General features: G+C 40.7%; 1 protein-coding gene across 4 annotated transcripts in view; it reads right to left on the reverse strand.

Moving 5' to 3' along the window:
* SNX14 (sorting nexin 14) overlaps nt 1-15619 on the reverse strand; it is a 98764-nt gene extending 83145 nt beyond the window's left edge. For 3 of the 4 annotated variants that reach the window (XM_011953499.1, XM_011953498.1, XM_011953497.1), the window contains exon 1: nt 14014-14600. In XM_011953499.1, coding sequence (XP_011808889.1) covers nt 14014-14153 — 140 coding nt within the window. In that variant the 5' untranslated portion in view covers nt 14154-14600. Of the gene's footprint in view, nt 1-14013 lie in introns of all 4 variants that reach the window. The other variant, XM_011953495.1, reaches the window with a different exon arrangement.
* Between the last annotated feature and the right edge of the window lie 10128 nt (nt 15620-25747).

Genomic DNA, 25747 nt, shown 5'->3' on the forward strand with positions numbered 1-25747 from the left:
ACCTGGGCTTAATACCCAGGTGACGGGCTGACAGGGCGGGACTCTGTCTAAAAAAAAAAAAAAAAAGATTTCAGAGGTCAATAGCTGGCATCCCACATACCCACAGACGGCCTGGCCATCATCACCCAAGTGACCAACCCCAAAGAGGACAAGAGCCAGGTGACAGGCATGGGCAAGAAAAATACCTGTTCCCTACAGAGATAACTGAAATGATAGCCAAGCAAACAGCAAAAAAAGTAAACAAAAGAATCATAAGGAGAGAGAGAGGAAGAATAAGATAGCCAAATAGAAGCCTCTGATCATCCTCCCACAGGAACACCAAATTTAACTATCTAAACAAAAAAAACCCTTTCATTTAAGAACCAAAAACCAGGTGACTGATCACAGTACATGATTTTAAGTTCATATTGCTGAAAGAGGCATGGAAGAGGGTAGCAACGGCAATCCTGAAATTGCCAATACCCCTTCTCCAGCCCCCAGAAGTGGCCACATGGCAAAGGAAAGCACATGGCTTGAGGGAGGGACAACACAGCAATTGTGAGAATTTGCACTGAAACTCAGTGCTGCCAACACCAGGAAGAACTTAGCTGATGCCCAGAAAGGGGGCATTTACATATGTCCAGGCCAGAAGGCAACCACTCATCCCAGTAGTCCAAACCTGAGTTTCAGCAATCCTTCTTAAATAAATTTGAAAGGTCTTTAGTAAACCTGAAAGGCAGTCTAGGCCACAAGGACTATAACGCCTAGGCAAGTCCTACTGCTGTGCTGGGGCTCAAAGCCAGTAGACTTGGAGGGCATGTGAACTAGTGAGACATCAGCCAGGGCAGCTAAGGGAAGGCTTGTGAAACCCCTCTCCAAGTCCCAGGCAGCGCAGCTTGCAGGTCCAAAAGAGACCCTTTCCGTCTGCTTGATGAGAGGAGAGGGGAAAGTAAAGACAACTTTGTCTTTCAACTTGGATACCACCTTAGGGACAGGAAGACAGGGAACTGGGCAGAGTAATGAGGCCCTCATTCCAGGTCCTAGCTCCCAGACAACACTTCTAGACACACCCTGGGCCAGAAGGAAACCCACTGCCTTTAAAGGAAGGACCCATCCTGGCAGATTCATCATCTGCTGACTAAAGAGACCTTGGACTCTGAATAAAACAGCAGCTGTAACCAGGCAGTCACACAGTAGGTCTTGGGTAAGACTCTGAGATATGCTGGCCTCAGATGTGTCTAGCACATTCACTGCTCTGATGGCTACAAAGAGAGACGACTTCTGCTTCAAAAAAGCAGAAGAACAGGTAAAGGGGATGCTGTCTTACAGCTCAGGTACCAGCTTGGCCAGTGGGGTAGAGGACCAAGAGGGCTTTTGGGGTCCCCAGTTCCAGGCTTTGGCTCCTAGATGCCATTTCTAGACCTACCCTGGGCCAAAGGGGAGCCCACTGCCCTGAAGGGTGAGTTGCAGGCCTGGCACCATTCACAAGCTGAATAAAGAGGCTTTGGGCATTAAGTAAACATTGACAGTAGTAGTTAGATTGGTAAGAGTCTAGCAGCACTCCCATGGGCTTATGGTGGTAGTTGACACGGGGAGAGACTCTTCTGCCTGGGGAAAAGAGTGGTAAGGATTTTGTCTTGTGGTATAGGTGCCAGCTCAGCCACAGTAGAATAAAGTACCAGGTAGATTTCTAGGTTTCCAACTCCTGGTCCTGGCTCCTGGATGGCATCTTTGGACCCACCCCATATCCAGGGCCACCCTGAAGGCAAGGACACAAGCCTGGCTGGCTTCACCACCTGCTGATTATAGAGCCCTAACATAGTCAGTAGCCAGATAGTGGTTATAGTGGGCCTTGGATGAGACCGAGCGCCTGTGCTGGCTTCAGGTCTGACTCAGCACACTCCTACTGGTGGTGGTCAAAGGGTTATTTGTGTCACCCCTCCTCCAGCTCCAGGCAGCTCAGCAAAGAGACTCCATTTGATTGGGAGAAAGTCAGAGAAGAGAACAGGAGACTCTACCTTGTAATCCACAGAATTCTCCCAGATCTTATCCAAGACCACCAAGGAGGTAGCTCTGTGAGTCTGTAAGAACCACAGCGTTTACTGGGCTTGCATTACCCCTTAATGCAAATACGGCTGCAGTGACCAAAAACGTAGATGATACCCAAATCCCTTCAAATATCAGGAAAGGCTTCCCAAGGACAGGATACAAACAAGTCCAGAATGCAAACACTACAACAAATAATTCTTCAATACCCAGACACTGAAAAACATCCACAAGCATCAAGACCATGCACGGCCCACCAAACTAAATAAAGCACAAGGGACCAGTCCTGGAGAAACAAAGATATGTGACCTTTCAGATGGAGAATTCAAAATAGCTGTATTAAGGAAGCTCAAAGAAATTCAAGATAACACAGAGAAGGAATAAAGAATCCTATCAGATAAATTTAACAAAGAAATTGAAATAAAAGAATCAAGCAGAAGTTCTGGAGTTCAAAAATGCAACTGACATACAGAAGAATGCATTAGAGTCTCAACAGTAGAAGTGATCAAGTAGTAGAAAGAGTTACTAACCTTGAAGACAGACTATTTGAAAATACACAGAAAAGACAAAAGAACAAAATGACAAAACACATCTAAAAGATCGAAAACATAGCCTTGAAAGGGCAAATCTAAGAGTTACTGGCCTTAAAGAGGAGGTAGAGAGAGCAGGGTAGAAAGTTTATTCAAAAGGATAATAACAGAGAACATCCCAAACCTAGAGAAAGGTATCAATATTCAAGTACAAGAAGATTAAGAACGCCAAGGAGATTTAACCTAAGGAAGACTATCTGAAGGAATGTAATAATTAAACTCCCAAAGGTCAAGGATAAAGAAAGGATCCTACAAGCACCAAGAAAAAAGAAACAAACGACATACAATAGAGTTCCAATGCATCTGGCACCAGATTTTTCACTGGAAACCTTACAGGCCAGGAAAGACATACGACATAAAGTGCATGACACATTTAAAGTGCTGAAGGATAAAAACTTTCACCCTAGAATAGTATTTCCAACAAAAATATCCTTCAAACATGAAGGAGAAATAAGGACTTTCCCAGGCAAACAAAAGTTGAGGGATCTCATGAACACCAGACCAACTCTACAAGAAATGTTAAAGGTAGCTCTTCAATCGGAAAGAAAAGGGAAAAACCCTATATTCATCTGTCATAAAGAACACTGAAAACCAGAACTGAAGGAGACAGACACACACACACACACAAACTTCAAAAAAGCAATGAATGCAGGAGCTGGTTTTTTGTTTTTTGGGTTTTTTTTTTTTGAAAATATTAACAAAATAGACCACTAGTCAGACTAATAAAGAAGAGAGAGAAGAATCAAATAGACACAATAAAAAATGATAAAGGGGATATCGCCACTGATCCCACAGAAACACAAACTACTATCAGAGAATACTATAAACACCTCTACTCAAATAAACCAGAAAATCTACAAGAAATGGATAAATTCCTGGATACCCTCCCAAGACTAAACCAGGAAGAAGTCAAATCCCTGAATAAGCCAATAACAAGTTCTGAAATTGAGGCAGTAACAGCCTACCAACCAAAAAACACCAAAGACCAGATGATTCACGGCCAAATTCTACCAGAGGTACAAAGAGGAGCTGGTACCATTCCTTCTGAAACTATTCCAAACAACAGAAAAACAGGAACTCCTCCCAAACTCATTTTATGAGTCCAGCATCATCCTGATACCAAAACCTAGCAGACACAACAAAAAAAAAAATTTCAGGCCAATATCCCTAATGAATATTGATGCAAAAATCCTCAAAAAAATACTGGTAAATCGAATCCAGCAGCACATCCACCATGATCAAGTCAATTTCATCCCTGGAATGCAAGGCTGGTTCAACATACACAAATCAATAAACATAATCCATCACATAAACAGAAACAATCACAAAAACCACATCATTATTTCACTAGATGCAGAAAAGGCATTTGATAAAATTCAACACACCCTCATGCTAAAAACTCAATAAGCTAGGTATTGATGGAATGTATCTCAAAATAGTAAGAGTTATTTATGACAAACCCACAGCCATTATCATACTGAATGGGCAAAAACTGGAAGCATTCCCTTGAAAATCGGCACAACACAAGGATCTCCTCTCTCACCACTTCTATTCAGCATAGTATTGGAAGTTCTGGCCAGGGGAATCAGGCAAGAGAAAGAAATAAATGGTATTCAAATAGGAAGAGATGAAGTCAAATTGTCTCTGTTTGCAGATGACATGATTGTATATTTAGAAAACACCATCGTCTCAGCCCAAAATCAACTTAAGCTGATAAGCAACTTCAGCAAAGTCTCAGAATACAAAATCAATGTGCAAAAATCACAAGCATTACTATATACCAGTAACAGACAAACAGAGAGCCAAATCATGAGTGAACTCCCATTCACAATTGTTACAAAAAGAATAAAATACCTAGGAATCCAACTTACAAGGGATGTGAAGTACCTCTTCAAGAAGAACTACAAACCACTGCTCAAGGAAATATGAGAGGACACAAACAAATGCAAAAACATTCCATGCTCATGGATAGGTAGAATCAATATCGTGAAAATGACCATACTGCCCAAAGTAATTTGTAGATTCAATCCTATCCCCATCAAGCTACCATTGACTTTCTTAACAGAATTAGAAAAAAAACTACTTTAAATTTCATATGGAAACAAAAAAGAGCCCATATAGCCAGACAATCCTAAGCTAAAAGAACACAGTTGCAGACATCACACTGCCTAACTTCATACTATACTACAAGGCTACCATAACCAAAACAGCAAGGTACTGGTACCAAAACAGAGATACAGACCAATGGAACAGAACAGAGGCCTCAGAAATAACGCCACATATCTACAACCATCTGATCTTTGACAAACCTGACAAAAACAAGAAATGGGGAAAGGATTCCCTATTTAATAAACGGTGTTGGGAGAACTGGCTAGTCATACACAGAAAACTGAAACTGGACCCCTTCCTTATACCTTATACAAAAATTAACTCAAGATGGATTAAACACTTACATGTAAGACCTAAAACCATAAAAACCCTAAAAGAAAACCTAGGCAATACCATTCCGCACATAGGCATAGGCGAAGACTTCATGACTAAAACACCAAAAGCAATGGCAACAAACACCAATATTGACAAATGGGGTCTAGTTAAACTAAAGAGCTTCTGCACAGCAAAAGAAACTATCATCAGAGTGAAGAGGCAATGGATGGGAGAAAATTTCTACAGCATGGGAGAAAATTTCTGCAATCTATCCATCTGACAAAGGGCTAATATCCAGATTCTACATGGAAGTCAAACAAATTTACAAGAAAAAAACAACCCCATCAAAAAGTGAGCAAAGGATGCAAACAGATACTTCTCAAAAGAAGACATTCATGCAGCCAACAAACATATGAACAAAAGCTCATCATCACAGGTCATTAGAGAAATGCAAATCAAAACCACAATGAGATACTATCTCAGGTCAGTTAGAATGGCAATCATTAAAAAGTCAGGAAACAACAGATGCTGGAGAGGATGTGGAGAAACAGGAACACTTTTACACTGTTGGCGGGAGTGTAAATTAGTTCAACTATTGTGGAAGACAGTGTGGCGATTCCTCAAGGATCTGGAACCACAAATACCATTTGACCCAGCAATCCCATTACTGGGTATATACCCAAAGGATTATAAATCATTCTACTATAAAGACACATGCACGCATATAAAGACACTGCAGCAGTATTCACAATAGCAAAGACTTGGAACCAACCCAAATGCCCATCAATGATAGACTGGATAAAGAAAATGTGGCACATATACACCATGAAATACTAGGCAGCCATAAAAAAGGGTGAGTTCCATGTCCTTTTCAGGAACATGGATGAAGCTAGAAACCATCATTTTCAGCAAACTAACACAGGAACAGAAAACCAAACACCACATGTTCTCACTTGTAAGCGGGAGTTGAACAATGAGAACGCATAGACACGGGAGGGGAATATCACAAACCAGGGCCTGTTGGGGAGTAGGGGACTAGGGGAGGGATAGCATTAGGAGAAATACCTAATGTCGATGATGGGTTGATGGATGCAGCAAAACACCATGGCATGTGTATACCCATGTAACAAACCTGCACGTTTTGCACATGTATCCCAGAACTTAAAGTATAATGAAAAAAAAACAAACAACAACAAAAAAAACCACTGAAAACCAAAAAGCTAAGCATTCAGAAACTTGGGGGGAAAAACAATAAATCCAATCACACGAAAAGGAAGGAAATAGTCAAGAGCAGAAATCAACAAAATAGACAACAATGACAAATTAACAAAATATAAGCTAATTCTCTGGAAAAATTAATAAAACAACCAAACTTCTAACTAGATACTAAGGGAGGTTAGTAGGGTACCAATTATTACTCTAAAAATTGATAAAGAATAATCACTTATCCTACTTTTCCAATTTGAACTGCCTATCAGAATAACTAAATAGACCTAATGGATGGAGTAAAGCAATTCTACAAAAAAGAATTCAAACTTAAAAATACAGAAGAAATGAAAGAATTAGAGAATAACCATGTTGTAACCCATAATTACGTAACTGATTCAGGAAATAAATAAATGGTAAAACCAAAGAGTAAGTTTGTTGGACACATTATCAGCTGACATTAACTGAATCCATTAAAAATGAAGCAACCCCATCTTACATATCCACTGATGTGATGCAATGGAATGTACATGGCATCACTAAAGTCTTCTTGCACCACTCCCCCACTTGCACCACTCCCCCCACGGAAAAAAAAAAAAACCAAAACTACATCCAATTGAGCCTATAGATCAAACACTCTGACTACCAAAAATACAAATGTGAGGATTAAAAAACAAGACACTACAAGGAAACCATCAACAAAATCCAGAATGTGAACAAATGATCCAGTTTCCTCAACAAGTCAATGTGAAGGAGAAAGAAATGGTGAGGAGGGACCTTCCAGATCAGCAGCTGACAAATGATGGCCTGTGGGCCAAAGTATACCTGTTTTTGTATACCCCTCATACTAAGAAAGGTTTTACATTTTTAAAGGGTTTTTTTAAAAAGAAGAATACGCAACAGAGACCTAGCATGGTATACAAGGCCTAAAATGTTTACTACCTAACACTTTACAGAAAAAAATGTGTCAACCCTTATTCTAGATAAGACATTTAGAAAAGCTTGAGATGTAGCAACCAAATAGGAGTAGAACTTGTTTAGATACCAATTAGAACAACTGCACTATACATTTTCACTCAACAAGGAAAATTTTCTTATGGAGTAGTTATTAGATGATATTAACCAATTATTGTTAATTTTGTAATATTATAGTTTTGTATAGAAGTGATTTTTTTTTTAATTTCTATCTTTTATAAAGACAGGGTCTTGCTCTGTCACCCAGGCTGGAGTGTCGGGGCACAATCATATCTCACTGTAGCCTTCAACTCTTGGCTCCAGCAATCCTCCCACCTAAGCCTCCCAAGTAGCTAGGACCATAGGCTGGCTATTTTTTTTTTCTTTTTCTTTTTCTTTTTCTTTTTCTGGTAGAGGCAGGGTCTTTCTGGCCAGGTGTGTAATTCCAGCACTTCGGGAGGCTGAGGTGGGCAGCTCACTTGAGGTCAGGAATTTCAGACCAGCCTGGCCAACATGGCAAAACCCCATGTTGGGAGTCTCTAGTAAAAACACAAAAATTAGCCAGGCATGATGGTGCATGCCTGTAATCCCAGCTACTTGGGAGGCTGAGGCACAAGAATCCCTTGAACCGAGGAGGTGGAGATTGCAATGAGCAAAGATCATGCCACTGCACTCCAGCCTAAGCGACAAAGTGGGACTCCATCTCAAAAAGAGAGAGAGAGAGAAAGGGATAGCATTTTTCTATGTTGCCCAGGTTCGTCTCCAACTCCTGGCCTCAAGTGATCCTCCCACCTACACCTCCCAGAGAGCTAGAATTACAGACATGCGCCACCTCACCAAGCTCTACAAGATGTTTCTTAAAAAGATTAAGGGCCGGGCGCGGTGGCTCAAGCCTGTAATCCCAGCACTTTGGGAGGCCGAAACGGGCGGATCACGAGGTCAGGAGATCGAGACCATCCTGGCTAACACAGTGAAACCCCGTCTCTACTAAAAAATACAAAAAACTAGCCGGGCTAGGTGGTGGGCGCCTGTAGTCCCAGCTACTCGGGAGGCTGAGGCAGGAGAATGGCGGGAACCCGGGAGGCGGAGCTTGCAGTGAGCTGAGATGCGGCCACTGCACTCCAGCCCAGGCAACAGAGCGAGACTCCGTCTCAAAAAAAAAAAAAAAAAAAAAGATTAGGCAAAAAAAAATGCGGCAAAATATGGATAGTTGTTAAAGTTGAGTAATGGGTGCTTGTAAGTATTTTACACTCATATGCTTGGAAATTTTCAAAATCAAAAGTTAATTAAAAAGATAAACCTCTAGCAAGACAGATCAAGGATACAAATATATAAAACACAGAATGAAAAAAGTAACCATATCTATACTGAAATAAAAAATAAGACTATGAGCAACTATATGTTAATAAATGGAAAACCTATATAAAATAACTTTAAATAATGTTTTTTGAGACAGTCTCGCTCTGTCACCCCAGGCTGGAATGCAAGTACGTGATCAGAGCTTACTGCAGCCTCGACCTCTTAGGCTCAAGTAAGTGATCCTCCCACCTCAGCCACCTGGGTAGCTGGGACTACAGGTACACATCACCATGCCCAACTACTTGTTTGGAGAGACGGGATTTTGCCATGTTGCCCAAGATGATCTCAAACTTCTGGGCTCAAGTGATCCTTCCACCTTGGCCTCCCAAAGTGCTAGAATGACAGGCATGAGCCACCACATTCCACCTTAAATAAATTTTTTAAAAGATAAAAATGCTAGCAACTAGTAAGTGAAAAACTAGAGAGTTTGAACAGAGCAATTATCATTAAAGAAATTAAAATAGTGATTAGAATCCTGGTTACCAATAAAAGGCCCCTGGCCCAAATGGTTTTACCAAACTTTCACGAAATAGATACCTACCTTATACAAACTGTTTCAAAGGGGGCGGGGGAACTGTTCATTTAAAGGGCTAGGCCAGGCATGCCAGCTCATACCTGTAATCCCAGGACTTTGGGAGGCAGAGGCAGGTGCATCTCCTGAGGTCAGGAGTTTTTGGAACCAGCCTGGTTAATATAGTGAGACCTTGTCTGTACACAAAAAAACTTAAAAAATTAGTTCAGCCTACAGTCCCAGCTACTGGGAGGCTGAAGTAAGAGGACTGCTTGAGCCCAGGAGGTGGAGGTTGCAGTGAGCCAAGATCATGCCACTGTCTAGTCTGGGTGATGGAGTGAGAATGTCTCAAAAAAATAAATAAAAGGGCTAATATAATTTTAATTCCTAAGTCTGATAAAGACATTATAGAAACATTGGTCTCCCTGCAGTCAACAATCCACATACAACTTTTTCCTCCCCCAAAACTTAACTCCTAATAGTCTACTATTAACTAAAAGCCTTACCAATACAGTAACAGTTAATTAGTACTTACTTTGTATATGTATTATATACTGTATTCTTACAATGATGTAAGCTAGAGAAAACAAATGCTATTAAGAATATCATAAGGAAGAGAAAATATATTTACTATTAAGTGGAAGTGGATCATCATAAAGGTCTTCATCTTCATTGTCTTCACATTGGGTAGGCTGAAGAGGAGGGGCTGATCTTGCTGTCTGAGGAATTGCAGGGGCGAAAGAGGTAGAGGGGGATGCAGAAGTGGCAGGCACACTCGATTTTATGAAAATACATCATAATTTCTGCCCGACTTTTTTGCTGTTTCATTTCTCTAAAAACATTTTTATATAGTACCGATCTTTCTTCTACCATTTGCTTTAGATTCAGTGCCAGTATCATAGAAGGGTCCACGTCATAAAAGAAGTCAAAAGCAGTCTTGATAATTGAAAATCTTCTGCCAGATTGTCTACTGTCAGTTTGTTTTCTGGCACCACTGCTTTTTTTTTTTTTTTTTTTTTTTTTTGAGATAGTCTCACTCTGTCATCCCAGGCTCAACTGATTTTCCCCACCTCAGCCCCCCGAGTAGCTGGGCCTACAGATGTGTACCTCCACATCCAGCTAAATTTTTTGTATTTTTTGTAGAGATGAGGTTTCACCGTGTTACCTAGGCTTGAACTCCTGGGCTCAAGTGAGCCATCCACCTTGGCCTCCCAAAGCACTGGGATTACAGGTATGAGCCACTGCATTTGGCCCCTGGCACTGTTTCTTCAAAGTCCTCTTCCTCATTGTCTAGCACCAGTTCCAAAGCACTCATCTTTATCAAGTTGTATTCTGTTAATTCCTCTGGTGTGATGTCTACTGGCTCTTGAATTTCTCTAAGATCCTTATCCTGAAAGACCTTTTTGTCATATCCACAATCTCTTTCATGATTTCCTTGATTGGCTCTGCTGTAAATCCTGTGAGGTCATGCACAACACCTGGGTGTAGTTTCTCCACCAGTAATTTACTGTTTCAAGCCTGATGGCTTTTACGGCTTTTTCTATAACAATGACTGCATCTTCAATGGTGTAACCCTTCCAAACTTTCATGATGTGCTCTCTACTGGAGTTCTCTTCCACAGCACTGACAATCCTTTCCACAGAGTACCATGTGTAATGCCTTAAAGGTCTTTATGACCCCCTGGATTTAGAGGCTGAATTAGAGATATTGTGTCTGGGGACAAGTAGACCACTTCCATGCCTTTGGTGTTGAACTCATGGGGTTCTGGTTGGCCAGAGGCATAGTCCAGTATCAAAAGAATTTTCAAAGGCAGTCCCTGCTGGCAAGGTACTTCCTGACTTCAGGGACAAAGCATCAATGAAATTAATTCAGAAAGAAAGGTTCTTGTTGTCCAGGCCTTCCTATATAACCAAAAGACTAGCAGCTTTTTCCTTCAAAGCTAAGGGGTTAGACACTTCATAGACGAGGAACCCAACTGCATGTCCATAAAACAGTAGAATTAGCGTATATCTTCCTGCCTTAAATCCTGGTGCTCATTTCTCTTCCTTACTAATAAATGTCCTTTGTGACATTTTTTCCAAAACAGGTCACTTTCATCAGCATTAAAAGCCTGTTCAGGGCTGCTCTGCCTATGGTGTAGCCATTCTTTTAATCTTTTGCTTTCTTAATAAACTTGCTTTCACAAAAAAAAAAAAACACGCGTTCAGGAAGATGTATTTAATACTTTCTCCTCAGTGATTTTCTGAATGGTGTTTGGGAATTCATCTGCTGCCTCTTGGTCAGCAGAGGCTTTTTCTCTGGTTCTCTTGACATTTTTCAAGCCAGACCTCTTCCTAAAATTATCAAACTATCCTTTGCTGGCATTAAATTATCCAGTTTTAGATCCTTCTCCTTCCTTTTGCTTTAAGCTGTTATACAATGACTTCACTTGTTTTTGAATAGCATTAGTCTATATGTACGCCTTTCTCATAGCAATTCAGCCCCCACATAAAAACTAAATTTTCAATACAACATAAAAAGGTATTTTGCAAAAAGTACAAAGTTTTCACACCTACTGGCATAGCTGCAGCAATGGTTTCATGAATTTCTTTTTCTTTTTTCACAACGGTCCTTACACTCAATTTATTTATCTTGAAATGGCAAGCAATCACAGCTGCAAACCTCAATCCGTAGTACATATCAAGCATTTCCGCTTTTTCTGTAATGTCATTACTTTTCTCTGCTTCTCGGGAGTACTCCCAGTATCATTAGTGATACTTTGTATGGATCCCATGGTGTTCCACTCGGATTTCTGACTTCATAGGGGTCAGTGGCCCTAATCTTTGCACTGTTCAAGGATCAACTTCATATAAAATTATTTTTTATTTCAGAATAGATGTACCTAGTATACCCCATCTCAGAAGGGCCCATGTTTTCTTGTATAACAACATTTCAGAGATACTCTTATCATCTGTGTGTGTGTGTGTGTACATGAATACACACGTAAGTTTCTTTTTTAATCACACATATACACTGAAAAGCATGCTACATACACCATCCGGCACCTTCCAAAAGATTTTTCCTGCAAAAGGGATATGTAATCATTGCTTTATTCAAGACAGTTCTACAGTATTTAAAATCACTTTTGCTGACTACAGCAGGAATAAATGGAAAACATCAAAACATATGCAAAAACAGCTTCACTCACACACCCAACCACTCAAGTAACATTTACGTGTATTTCCTACCTTCTCTGCATAAAAGAAATACAGGGTACAGGTTAGATGGTATACAGATCAGATGGCATCCTATGACTTTTTAATAACACATAACACTCAATGTTATGACCATAAGTAGATGACCTCAGAAATCTAGTTCAACCTGCTCCTACTAGAAGGCTGTCCTACCTTAGAAACCTAAACTGACCCAATTACCAAAAGAGGTAGGTAAGAATCCATGAACAAAAGTTAAATCACATGGGCTGGGTGCTGCGGCTCACGCCTGTAATCCCAGCACTTTGGGTGGATCACTTGAGATCAGGAGTTCCAGACCAGCCTGGCCAACATGGTGAAACCCCCGTCTCTATTAAAAATACAAAAACATTAGCCGGGCATGGTGGTGCCCACCTGTAGTCCCAGCTATTCTGGAGGCTGAGGCATGAGAATCACTTGAACCCGGGAGGTGGTGGTTGCAGCGAGCTGAGACTGCATCACTGCACTCCAGCCTGGGCAAGAGAGTGAGATCCCATTTCAAAAAAAATAAAAATCATATGAAGTTTACATTTCTTTTGTACTAAACCTGTTAGTCTAGCTTGGAATACCTTTCAGATGACAGAAAGCAAATAATAATTAGTTTTCCCTCTGTTAAGGATCCCACTTCTCCCACACTTCTACAGTTCAAACATCTCACCATCACAAAGCACACTTCTCAGTAAAACATCAACTACTATTTAAGCTCAATAATATTTAAACCAAGAATCAACAAGAAAGCAAGGCCACTTCTAGGGAAGAACTCTAACTTCAACATAGTCACAAATAACGGGCCGGAGAAAAATGAAGTTACCAAATTCCTTGTGCATTCCTCCCTGTTGCTATCCTTGGGAATGAACTACCTTAAGATAAAGACTAAGAATGGTTGCCTGTTCAAAACATCAGAGAAAACAGTATGCGGATGCTGTCAATGAACTATCTCAGATTTCCTTCCACCAAAAGGAAATCTGGTGTTAATTTTAATGGAAAAGTCTCCTCTACTACCAACTGCATCCCAACAATTTCTTGAAACAGCAAAATTAAGGAAAACAAGTCTCTTTCGAGGGCAGAATCTTCTGACTTCAAAATGTCAACTGAATTTACCAACCTTAACCTTTCGGAATATTTCAGGTTTTTCGTGGTGGGGGAGGGGTCATCAAGTCCTCTTAAGAATATTCTAGGGACGTTGCGACGGGTACCACTTTGCTTTCTGATTTCTGTCCAACAAATCTTTATGGCCTTCTGTTTTATTCAACAATACTGCGTGAAAAGCTTCAGCGGCAAGCTGAGGGCGTGGGGAGTGGGGGGATGGAAGAATGCGCTGGAGGTGTGCGGACTCTGCCTAAAATTGCGGCTACGATCGAACCCTCCTCCGTCAGCTGACTTGACTGTACAGTCTCAATTTGAGTCGACACACAGATTTCACTTTTGAAAAGCAACGAAGACGAAAGATTCGTTTTGAGAAATGGATGCGAAAAAGGTAGCTCAGGAGACGAAGCAGCCTCGGGAAAGGAGGCAATCAACCCCACCCCACCGGCCTGTGCTTCCGGCCCCGACGCTCGGCCGAGCTCCCCGAGGCCGCTCCCCTGCGGAGCTCGCTCTCCCCACTGGACCCTAGTCCCGCAGCTACGCGGTTTCCGCACGGTTAAGCAGCACGGGCCGGGCGTCCGCAGCTTCGGAGAAAAGCCGCCGCCCCGGCTCCGCGCTGCGGCGTTACCTGTTAAGAAGCAGGGAGGCGGCGCTGAGACAGAGCAGCAGGAAGCAAAACAGCGGGTACTGGCGGCAGATCTCGCGTCCCACGTCCAGCCGCAGCCGCTGCTTCAGCTTCTCCCCCATCGTCCGCAACCAGGGCACCATCTCCGTAACTGCGAGGCCGAGGCTGCGCGACTAGCTAAGCCAGAGGTCAAGGCGAGCCCCCATCCACACCTCGCGTCCCCACCCCACTAACTCGGCGGCGCACACACACAGCCGCCTACCGGCAGTCAGGCGCCGAAGGTTGCGGTCGCGTCCGGCTGGGCCCAACCCCACGCCCAATACCCCCCGCCGCGCGTGCGCGGCCGCCGTCCCCAGCCGACCAGATGAACGGCCGTAGAACGTGCCCGAAGTCGTCACCCAGCGCACGGCCTCTAGCGTCTCGCCGCTCCGCCCTCCTGGCCGAAGTAGCGCCCAGTCTTCCGTGGAAACTCTGACAACACTGGCGAGCGGCCATTTCCAGAAATCAAAGGACAGCCCCAGGACCCGGTAACTGCCTGTATTGCGGAAGAGAGGGAAGAAGGTTGTGGCGAGCCCGGAAGAAACTACAGCCTCCCGTAGCCGCCGGGCGCTGCCTGAGGGGTAACCGGAGCTCCTGGAGTCCGCTGGGAACTGTAGTCTTCGTGATACGAACCTGCACAGGGATGGAGCGGGTGGTAGCACTTCCCCGACCCCGCAACGTTCCGCGCCTCACCGTACACTCGGTTCCGGGTCGGCGCAGGTCCGAGCTTTGCGTGACGCCTAAGGGAGAGGGGGATGGGAGGACGCCTTTGAGTCGGTATTTTAAAGGGGGCGTGTTGGGGCTAGGTGGGTGGCGAGTAAAACAGCCCTAGAATAAAGAATACAACTCACCAGGCCGCCACCCCACCAACCAAAAATCTCTCTTGCGCGCTCAAGGGCAAGGTAGAGCTCAATTCACGCCGGCTTCGGGAACCCAACCAAAATCCGAGGCTTGGACGAGGCAGGTTGGCAGATTAGGTAAAATCCCTCTTATAGAGTCTCATGGGGTTTTCCCTTTACTAACTCATCACATTTCTAAATTTTTATTTCTGTATTGTCTGCTACAATGAGAGATGCAGGAAGACTATTAATACGCTAAAACTTACTTAGGCGGGGCACTAAGCACTTTAATTTGACCTTCATGCATTCACCCCATGGTGTAGGTACAGTAGTATAGTTTCAATCATTATACAGGTAAATTACTGAGACAGAGGAACTTAGGATCATAAAACTAACAAAGCTGGGATTTGAACACGTTCTAAGGACAGAGCCTGCGCCTGTCATCTCTCTTTCCTAGGATCTTACCCTTCAAAGTGGGGAAAAAAATTTTTTTAATGGTATATGTAGTTTCATCAATATTTTACCGTATTACAAAAACATGGATCTTTAATGATGCATTATTTTCCTTTATCAGAATGTACCATCCTTTGTTCCATTATTGCTAACCACTAAAGTCCACTGATACTACCATCCTTGATCATAAACCTATGCACATTTCTAATTATTTAGATTCAACTTTAATACAATTACTGGGTCAAAGGGTAAAAACAAATATTCTTGATAGTCAAACTGCTTTGCAAAATGGTGGTACCAATTCCACAGTGGTGTATAAAAGTAAACAATTTCACTGATCCTCACGATTAGGTATTGTCTAAATATCACAAATACACTTTTCCGTTTGTGGCTAAACCATTTAAAAGACTAAAGTGTAACATCACAGGAAAGCTTACCACTTTTTAAAAGTGTTTCTAGATACATATTTAAACATTTATTAATTTCACTTTGGCAGTTTTTAAGCGTCTTTGAATTCTGTTTATACTAAAATATATGAGGTGTATGTTGAGTGGATCTACATGTATCAAGTGCCTCCTGTGGACTTGAATGCTTTACACTTTTGTAAATTACTTTTTAAAAACCTAATCTCATGACAAATAATGTAAGTTATTAACTTGTCTGGTAAATTATGTTGCCTTTTATTCTGTTTAAAATTTTTGCTTCCTTTTAAAGCCTTATTTTGAAATTAACTCTTTTCAGCAAGAGCCAGTATATTTTAAAGACAAAATGTTTTGAGTTCTATTCAAATCAGACCTCACTACAATATCCAATTAAAAGACTTAATTCCCATCTGATTTCTTAGAGGCAATTAGAATAACTACATAATAGACAATTTAAATTTCCAAATTGCTCTTATGATTAGAAAAGGAAAAACAACATAAAAAACTTCTGCCATAAGGAAATTCTTTATGGCAGAGAATTTCCACAACTAAAGCAAGAAATTTAAATTTTGTCGCTACGGATCTCATCTAAGGAAATAACCTTTATTTCATTAAATGTCTTTAGCCTATGGTGTAGAATCCACCTTTACACACACAGAGCTCGAAACTTTTTCCCCAACCTTGTTAAGTTTTAAACTTTCAAGAGGTTATATGGAATATCCACAATCAACCCTGGTTCTGAAACTAGCTCTCTCTCCTACTAGCAACATGTTAGCAAGATTAACTTGATCTATCTCACTCCAACCTCAACTCTAAAACAGGCTATCTTCATAAAATTGAGGGGGGAGCACTAAAATGCGTGGAAAGTTGCAAAGTGCCTGTTAAATATCTTTGTACAATGCTTAATACAAAAAATGTTTTTCAAATTTTATGGCTTTATGAACATGACAGTGAGCTAAACCTATTAGTTTTTATTTGGATTACAACAACCTAAAATGAAAATGACATATTAAATACCTGATTTCTAGGAAAACTGAGGTCCAGAAAGGCTGACTGCCTACGCTCTAGTTCTACATCTGCACTGTCCAATACAATAGTCAGAAGCCACATGTGGCCACTGAACACTTGAAATGTGGCTCGTTAACTCGTGATGTGTAAAGTACCTATCAGATGTCAAAGACTTAGCATGAGAACTGTATTAATTGTAAATTAAAGTTAGTTTTAAGGCAATTACATATTAAATGTTTTAAGGCAATTACATATTAAATTTATACATATAAAATGTAATTTAATATGTATAAATTACATATTAAATTACAATTAAATAATTGCCTAAATGTATTTTTACTTTAATGTAGCTAGAAACCTTAAAATTACATATGTAGCTTGCATTATATTTCTACTACACAGTGCTGTTATAGACTCTGCTAGCTGTGGAGAGCCAGTACAATTAAATGTGTAAATTTTTTATAAACGCTGCAAAGGTCACATATGTGCTAGGTGTACACTGACAAACTATAAAAAGTTTAAAATTTGATAATGCATTTAAAGGGCTCATAGACATTAAACTGCAATCCAGTAATATGTCCATTATTTTAATGAATATATTTATTGAATAGCAAGTAAGTGTAATAAGGCACTGTGCTAGATGTGGTGGCAGATAACAATTTAGATGCATTTTTTTCTGACCTCCAAAGGCTTACAGTCTAGTGAAGCAAACAAGTCACATAAAATGTTATAAAGGGCAGCAGTTTTATACATAAAGACTGTAATTTTTTTTTTTTAATGAGTTAATGGCAAAAGGGAAATTTTTAGCTATAAAGATCTGGAAAGGCCTGTGGGAAATAATGTGAGCAAAGAATAGGACTTCTCTCTGTTTTCGCTTATAATTTTCAGAAGTCATGAAGTACTAGGCAGAGTTTCCAAAATGCTTCTACTTAACCTGATTCTCCCCACCATACCAGCAAAATGCTTTTCATGTTGGTACATGAATTTTGCAAGGTAATGCTGAATACCCGAATTGCAGAAATTAGGCCTAAATTCTGATGACCCTGAATAGAAACCACATTTTAGGCCGGGCGCGGTGGCTCAAGCCTGTAATCCCAGCACTTTGGGAGGCCGAGACCATCCTGGCGAACACGGTGAAACCCCGTCTCTACTAAAAAATACAAAAAAACTAGCCGGGCGAGGTGGCGGGCGCCTGTAATCCAAGCCACTTGGGAGGCTGAGGCAGGAGAATGGCGTGAACCCGGGAGGCGGAGCTTGCAGTGAGCTGAGATCCGGCCACTGCACTCCAGCCGACAGAGCAAGACTCCGTCAAAAAAAAAAAAAAAAAAGAAACCACATTTTAACGTGTTGAGGGTCATTATTTCTATGGCACAGGTATATCGGGAAGAGGATGGTACCCCTGGGAGCCATTTCAGTCCCTCCCTTACAGATGCCTCCTATCAAATGACAGGCATTTTCAAAGCCCTGTTTTTCCCTTTTTTCAAATGATAATGGTTTATATTTCGCCTTTTGTGACATCCCTAATGTTATTTTTACAGCCTTAATTTTATGTTTCATAACACCCTCTTCTCCCCCACAACCTATCCCTACAGATCAACCTCTGGATAAAACACCTGTTAAAGAAGCCACTGAACTGCCTTCTTCAAAAAAGGTTCCTTTCCTTGGTTTTCAAAGCAGGAACTTATTGCAATGGAAAGTATGTAATTCAAGGAAGAGGAACATTAAGTAATTTTTATGAGTGGAGGGTCTGAGATGTTCAAAATGCAGTTATTATTTTCACATTTAGCCCTCTTTTATTTTTATAGCCATAAGGTAAAACCTCCATTTTGGGAAGATACAAAGAACAAACAATGTTATAGAGCCAGTGGCTCAACTACAGATACTCCCTGGGTAAAAGCCATGTTTTGATCATAAAATTCTGGATGGTCTCATTATCTTAGTACCAAAAAATTTAACCATTTCATATTTGTAGTCATTTTTCTAATTTATGATGAAATAGCCATCCTCTTAAGTCTCACTTTTGGAGAAGTAGGAAGTTAAGTTATTATTTCAGAAAATGTAAATTAATAACTGCTTGGAAACTGAAAATATACTCACCTGTTGATGAATATTAAAGATTAGAAAAAGCACTTACAATCCAACATCATTCTCTTGTAGGCTTGTAGGCCAATGCTTTTGTTTCCTTTTAAAATTACCCCTTAAATAAATAAAACACTCCATCTTATTTCTGAACTGCAGACAGTAGTTTCCTTTCATTTAAAAAATGTTAACTATATATCCCTTCAAATGTTTAAATACAGATTTCAACTGACTTCACTAACTTCATAAAATATTTTGGAAAAACTCTGCAATCCTTCTTACCTCTCACAAGCTATTTCCCAAAACATAAAAATTAAAGCTCTTCACTGTTGTCCTAAAAACTACCGTGCAACCAGGCTTGGTTCAGAAAATCACTAATATTGGTACTTCAGCTCTTACTCTACTAGTAAGGGTTGCTACCAAATAATTAAAATCAATTTTTACCTTCACTAAAAATAAACTTTTCCTCTTTTGGTAAGGTGATCCAGGAAATAAACTCAACATAAAATATCTAAGTATAAATCTTGAATAATAATTTTGAAATTTTGTATTGTAAAATTTCTCTTATATATTCAAAGACAGTTACCATTTGAATTTTTCTGTAACTCACATGAACACAAGATTCTAAAACAGTCTGAAGTTTTAGCGTTATGGCCTATGGTCTTCTATTTTGTGAAACAATTCAAGATATATCCTTAAGTACTCAAGACAATTAAGAACTCTGCTGTCCCCAGATATTCAAAGAACAGTTCTATCACTATCAAAAAAAAAAAAATGCTTATATATAAAAACATCAGCTTTCAGTTATTTCTTGTGGCTAAAAAGAAAGCTTTAAGAATGCTCCCAGAAACACTGATGGCAGAACTAGAGCAATTTTTGTGGGGCATTTAAGTAGCTTCAGAGTTAAGACACCTATGACAAATATCCCTATCTAGATAGTCCCTTGCAAGTACTGAGTTTCCAGATGTTAACACAATTATTTTTAAATTGGTTTAAATCTATTTACTCTTCAGCCTCTGCCAAGTTCCATCGTGTTTTCTACCATGAAAAGCAACATATGGGCTGGGCGCGGTGGCTCAAGCCTGTAATCCCAGCACTTTGGGAGGCCGAGACGGGCGGATCACAAGGTCAGGAGATCGAGACCATCCTGGCTAACACAGTGAAACCCCGTCTCTACTAAAATACAAAAAACTAGCCGGGCGAGATGGCGGGCGCCTGTAGTCCCAGCTACTCGGGAGGCTGAGGCAGGAGAATGGCGTGAACCCAGGAGACGGAGCTTGCAGTGAGCTGAGATCCGGCCACTGCACTCCAGCCTGGGCGACAGAGCGAGACTCCGTCTCAAAAAAAAAAAAAAGAAAAGCAACATATGAAACTATTATTTACCATGGTGGAGGAAAGAAGATTGTAATTACCAGATACACACTGCCAAAAAATAAACTGTAAGGGTAGCTGTAATAATTTAAATGATTCTGAAGTTTCCTGCTATTGCAAAGCATAGAAATATCAGATTTTCAAATGACATCATATGTTTTAAAACAGTGACTTTCAGCCTAGGCAACATGGTGAAATTCTGTACATGAAAAAAACCAACAACAAAAATTAGGGGCCAAGCACAGTGGCGCATACCTGTAATCCCAGCATTTTGGGAGGCTGAGACCGGTAGATCACTTGAGGTCAGGAGTTCCAGACCAGTCTGAGCAACATGGTGAAACCTCATCTTTACTAAAAATACAAAAATTAGCCAAGCATGATGGCGCGTACCTATAGTCCCAGCTACTCGAGAGGCTGAGGCAGGAGAATCGCTTGAACTCAGGAGGCAGAGGTTGCAGTGAGCTGAGATCATGCCACTGCACTCCAGCCTGGGCAACAGAGCAAGACTCTGCCTCAAAAAAAATAAAAATTAGCCGGGTGTGGTGGCACACACCTGTGGTCCCAGACTGAGATGGGAAGATCCCTTGAGCCCCAGAGGTGGAGGCTGCAGAGAGCCGAGACGGTGCCACTTCAACCCAGCCTGGGCAACAGAGCAAGACCTGTCTAAAAAACAATAGTGAAACTATATACTTTTGCTCCTGAAGTTATCTTTAAGCAGAGGTTGATAAATTTTTTGTATCACAAACCTATACCACAATAAAGGCTGGGCACAGTGGCGCATGCCCATAATCACAGCACTTTAGAAGGCTGAGGCGAGCGGATCACCTGAGGTCAGGAGTTTGAGACTGGCCTGGCCAACATGGCAAAACCCTGTCTCTACTAAAAAATGTAAAAATTAGCTGGGCGTGGTGGCACATGCCTGTAATCCCAACTACTCATGAGGCTGAGGTTGAAGACTAGCTTGAACCCAGGAGGTATAGGTTGCAGTCAGCCAAGATCGCACCATTGCACTCCAGCCTGGGTGACAAAGCGAGACTCCATCTCAAAAAAACAAAACCAAGAAAAGAAGAAAAATCAGCAAATAACCTTATTTGTCCCCAGAAGGCAAAGCCAAGACTTTTATCTTAATGTTCTCCAAACTGTACTTATTCCGCAGGGATATGCCGTTGGTAGTTCTAATGTGCCTATAGTAAGATGACTTTAACCTATTTTGGTTGAAGAAAATGGGGCAGAATTCAAGACATCAGAAACTGTGAGATGAGCCAAAGAAACACAAGGCAGGCAGTTTCTTTATAGACAGTATTAATGGAAGATAACACTAGAAGGATGAACTGGGGCCAAACCATAAAACTTTAAATAAATTACATATGTGGTTTGCATTTCATTTCTATTTGACAATACTGTTGTAGACTCTGAAGCTAGATGTAGAGAACCAGTAAAATTAAATGTGCCACTTAAAAGTTGAACTTATTTATAAGGAGTTATGCCAGATTTGAACTTCCTGAAGGACTGGCAGGACTTGGACAGAGAGGACATTTCAGGCCTCTTCAAGTAAATCATCAAATGTGACTGGATATGAAATGAGAAATTAATGAGACAGTTGCTGATGGAGAAGAGCACTTGAATGTGTTCAGCAGACAGCTGAAATGCAAAACTGCACGTAACAGGGATCAAGCAAGCCCTGACACTAAAACAGGAGTCCACACAGATGTGATATGGGACTGTAATGTAGATGTGATCAAAGAAACAAGTATACAGAGAAAAAAGGAAAATAAAAGCAAATAAGGATGGATGATGAAATAACCTGGCAAAGTGCCAAGATTTTTCAAGGTTAAGTAAATGTAATTAATGCCATAGGGGTTAAATCTTTAAAATATGTAATTTTCATATGGGGACACTGGTATCCTGTGAACAACTCTTAAAAAGAGGGGAGGCCGGGCGCGGTGGCTCATGCCTGTAATCATAGCACCTTGGGAGGCCAAGGTGGGCAGGTGATCACCTGAGGTGGGAGTTCAAGACCAGCCTGGCCAATATGGTGAAACCTGGTTTCTATTTAAAATACAAAAAATTAGCCAGGCATGTTGGTTGTAATCCCAGCTACTTGAGAGACTCACCTGAACCCGGGAGATGGAGATTGCAGTGAGCCGAGACAGCACCACTGCACTCCAGCCTGAGCACAACCGAGCAAGACTCTGTCTCAAAAAAAAAAGGGGGGGGGGTAGGAAAACCCACTTAAAAGAGGCATCATTCCAAAACCACCAAGCTCACTAGAAAAGGTGCACTAAAATGTTTTACTGATAATTAAATATGTGGGCTTTCAGCATGAAGACAGTTTACTTGGGCAGAGTCACTGGTAATCAGAACACCAATGCTATTTTGGACTATATGGTGGCCCTGTAATTGTTAGAGAACAATTATCAACATAAATAAAATCTAGGAGTTTGGTTTAGCAGTTAGACTGTTTTGTATTTCCTTATCAGGTTCATTCATCTATTAGCATTGAGAATTTTGACTAGAATTTCAAAACTAAGAAACATAGAATATATGAACACCTATTCTAAAACGTTTCAAAATTGTGTTACTACCACAAAGTAGATTCATGTATTAGCTAACATCTATGTGATTCGGGTTAACTCCCAATTCATGCATTAACATGGCAATTTAGGGAAGTTGGGAATAACTTGGAATAATGCTTTGTGAACTAATGAGGGCTTGATAGTTTTCCTCCTCAGAATCAGAATATAAGAATATACAGGCTTCAATGTTAGCTTCCTCAACTTTCAAGTGTCATACTTCAAAGAGCTATCACAAAAATAATGTACCAAATGTTCATACATCTAAGAAATTACAGGGTGAATTAAGTCTACTTTTTAATGCAACATTTATTCTTTTGTGAAAATAAATCTCCACATAAAAGCATGAATGAAATAACGTCAAAAGTTCTCTAGGCAGAATTTTCCAAAAAAAAAAAAAAAGACATGATCCTACAAATCCTATATTCATAGGATATGATTGAGACTGAAAAAATATCTTTTACAAAGAAACTCAAGCTCAGAGGTTAAATGTTTGTACATAGCTGCTTCCATCAAATGGCCCAATGACTAACAGATTTTCAGTGTCTCATCTAGAACTGAAAAAATTACCTAAGTCATTGATATGAGGAAACTATATTAATGCACAGACAGTATTTTACTTCACCAACCTATACCTTTGTAAATATATGCGGAAAATGAATATACAAGACAGATCAGGCTTGTTAGAATGGGAAAGCCATATGAATAAAAGACATAAGAAATTAAGAGCATTTTATGTCCATAAATTTTAACTGAAAGATCTAGGTCTACTAAAGATGATTTAATTCCCTCTTTAGTTTCCTATTATGTGTGTATATATCTATGAATGTATGTACATTTGTATGTGTGGCTGGCCAGATACTGTTACCACAGCCAAGATTAGGCTGGGCACAGTGGCTCACACCTGTAATCCCAGCACTTTGGAAGGCCAAGGCGGGCGGTGAAACCTCGTCTATACTAAAAATACAAAAATTAGCTGAGCTGTAGTCCCAGCTATTTGGGAGGCTGAGGCAGGAGAATCACTTGAACACAGGAGGCAGAGGCTACAGTGAGCCGAGATCTCACCATCGCACCCCAGCCTGTCGACAAAAAAAAAAAAAAAAAATTTAGCCAAGATTGTTGGTACCAGTAACCCTGCAAGTCAGTTTCTTCTTTGGAATCAGTCAATATTTAATATCACAAAACCTAATTAAGAACTGTTTTGATATCTTGAAGCCAAAGTGACTCAAGAAGTTTGACTCCCTTTATGTAGAAAATCAGACTCCCTAATCACTGAGTTGATAGAAGTATAGAATATATTCCAGAAGTAAATTAACCTGGAATCTCATCAAACCCCAGAACATCAAATCTGGAAGGTAGGTTTGAGATCCCTGCCACAGTAAGAAATGACGTTGCATTACCTGCCAAAAATTTTGCCTTGCTGAAAATAACAAGACAGAAAGGCAAACTGTTAAATAGAATGGGGAAAAAGAAATTCTCAATGGTTTAGTTTTAAATGTTCAGAAACTAAATGCGAAAACATTTTCTGAACCTATTTCCATAAAGGCCTTTCAGGCCAGGTGCAGTGGCTCACACCTGTAACCCCAGCATACTGGGAGGCAAGGTGGGAGGATCCCTTGAGCCCAGTTCAAGACCAGTCTCAGCAACATAGGGAGACCTCATCTCTCCAAAAAATAAAAAAATTGGCCGGGCATGATGGCTCACACCTATAATCCCAGCACTTTGGGAGGCTGAAGAGGGCAGATCACCTGAGGTCAGGAGTTCAAGACCAGCCTGGCCAACATGGTGAAACCCCATCTCTACTAAAAATACGTAAATTAGCTGGGTGTGGTTGGCGGGCACCTGTAATCCCAGCTACTCAGGAGGCTGAGTTGGGAGAATCACTTGAACCCAGGAGGCGGAGGTTGCAGCAAGCCAAGATCACGCCATTACGCTCCAGCCTAGGCAACAAGAGCGTCTCAAAAAAAAAAAAAAAAAAAAAGCCAGGCATTGTGGCACACATCCATGGTCCCAGCTATTTAGGAGGCTGAGGTGGGAGGAGTGCTTGAGCTGGGGAGGTTAAGGCTGCAGTGAGCCATGATTGCACCACTGCACTCCAGCCTGGGCAACAGAGACCCTGTCTCAAAAACAACAGAAAACAAAAAAGGTCTTCCAAAATAATATGCTTTTCCCAATTAAGAATGTCACTAAATTTGCATCCTTAGTCACAAAATGTCTTCTATGTACCCGTTCTCCTCCCAAGTAAGACTTACTGACTTTTCCAAGACAATGTATTTTAAATGAGCAGCGATATGGAAGTGATAATACAGATTAAGACTTCTCCTAATTCAGAAGATGCACCATGCTACTGTGTTTTATTACCAGTTCTATTTTAAAACTAGCACCTTTTATACTAAATTGCACAATTTAGATACAAAAGATAAATTCATATTCCTTCATACAAAAGATAAAGAAATGAGGCTCATATTAATTTTGCTACAAACAGCAGGAGCCAATTTCCATGGGAGGGATGAGTGGGAAGGAAAAAGCAAGACCTCCTAGTTTGCAGGAGTGAAAGGGCTGAGACTTGACAGGTAAAATTGCTTTTAGGGTCTACCTCCCTCTCAAAGTGAGTAACCTTGAGAGGGGTCAGAACTCCTGCAATTGAAAACTCTTCTGACACTGGAGAGGGTACCCTACTTGCCTCAATGCTCCCACGAAAGCTAAAAATAAAGACTATTAGTCCTCATTTTCTCACACACACAGAACTTGCAGTAAGCCACCTCAGTAGACACCAGTTTTCCTAATTTCCTTATTTGATAAATATGAATAAAGAATTACCAAACATCTAAGGAAATCAGAAGCACAAAGAGAAAACTGATGTGAAGTAGTATTTCAATGCACCATATAAGAAAGTGGTAACTTTTAAAATTTCTAGCATTCGGCCGGGCGCGGTGGCTCAAGCCTGTAATCC

This window comes from Colobus angolensis, unplaced genomic scaffold (assembly GCF_000951035.1).
Source record: "Colobus angolensis palliatus isolate OR3802 unplaced genomic scaffold, Cang.pa_1.0 Scaffold362, whole genome shotgun sequence".
In the NCBI taxonomy this organism is placed as follows: Eukaryota; Metazoa; Chordata; class Mammalia; order Primates; family Cercopithecidae; genus Colobus; species Colobus angolensis.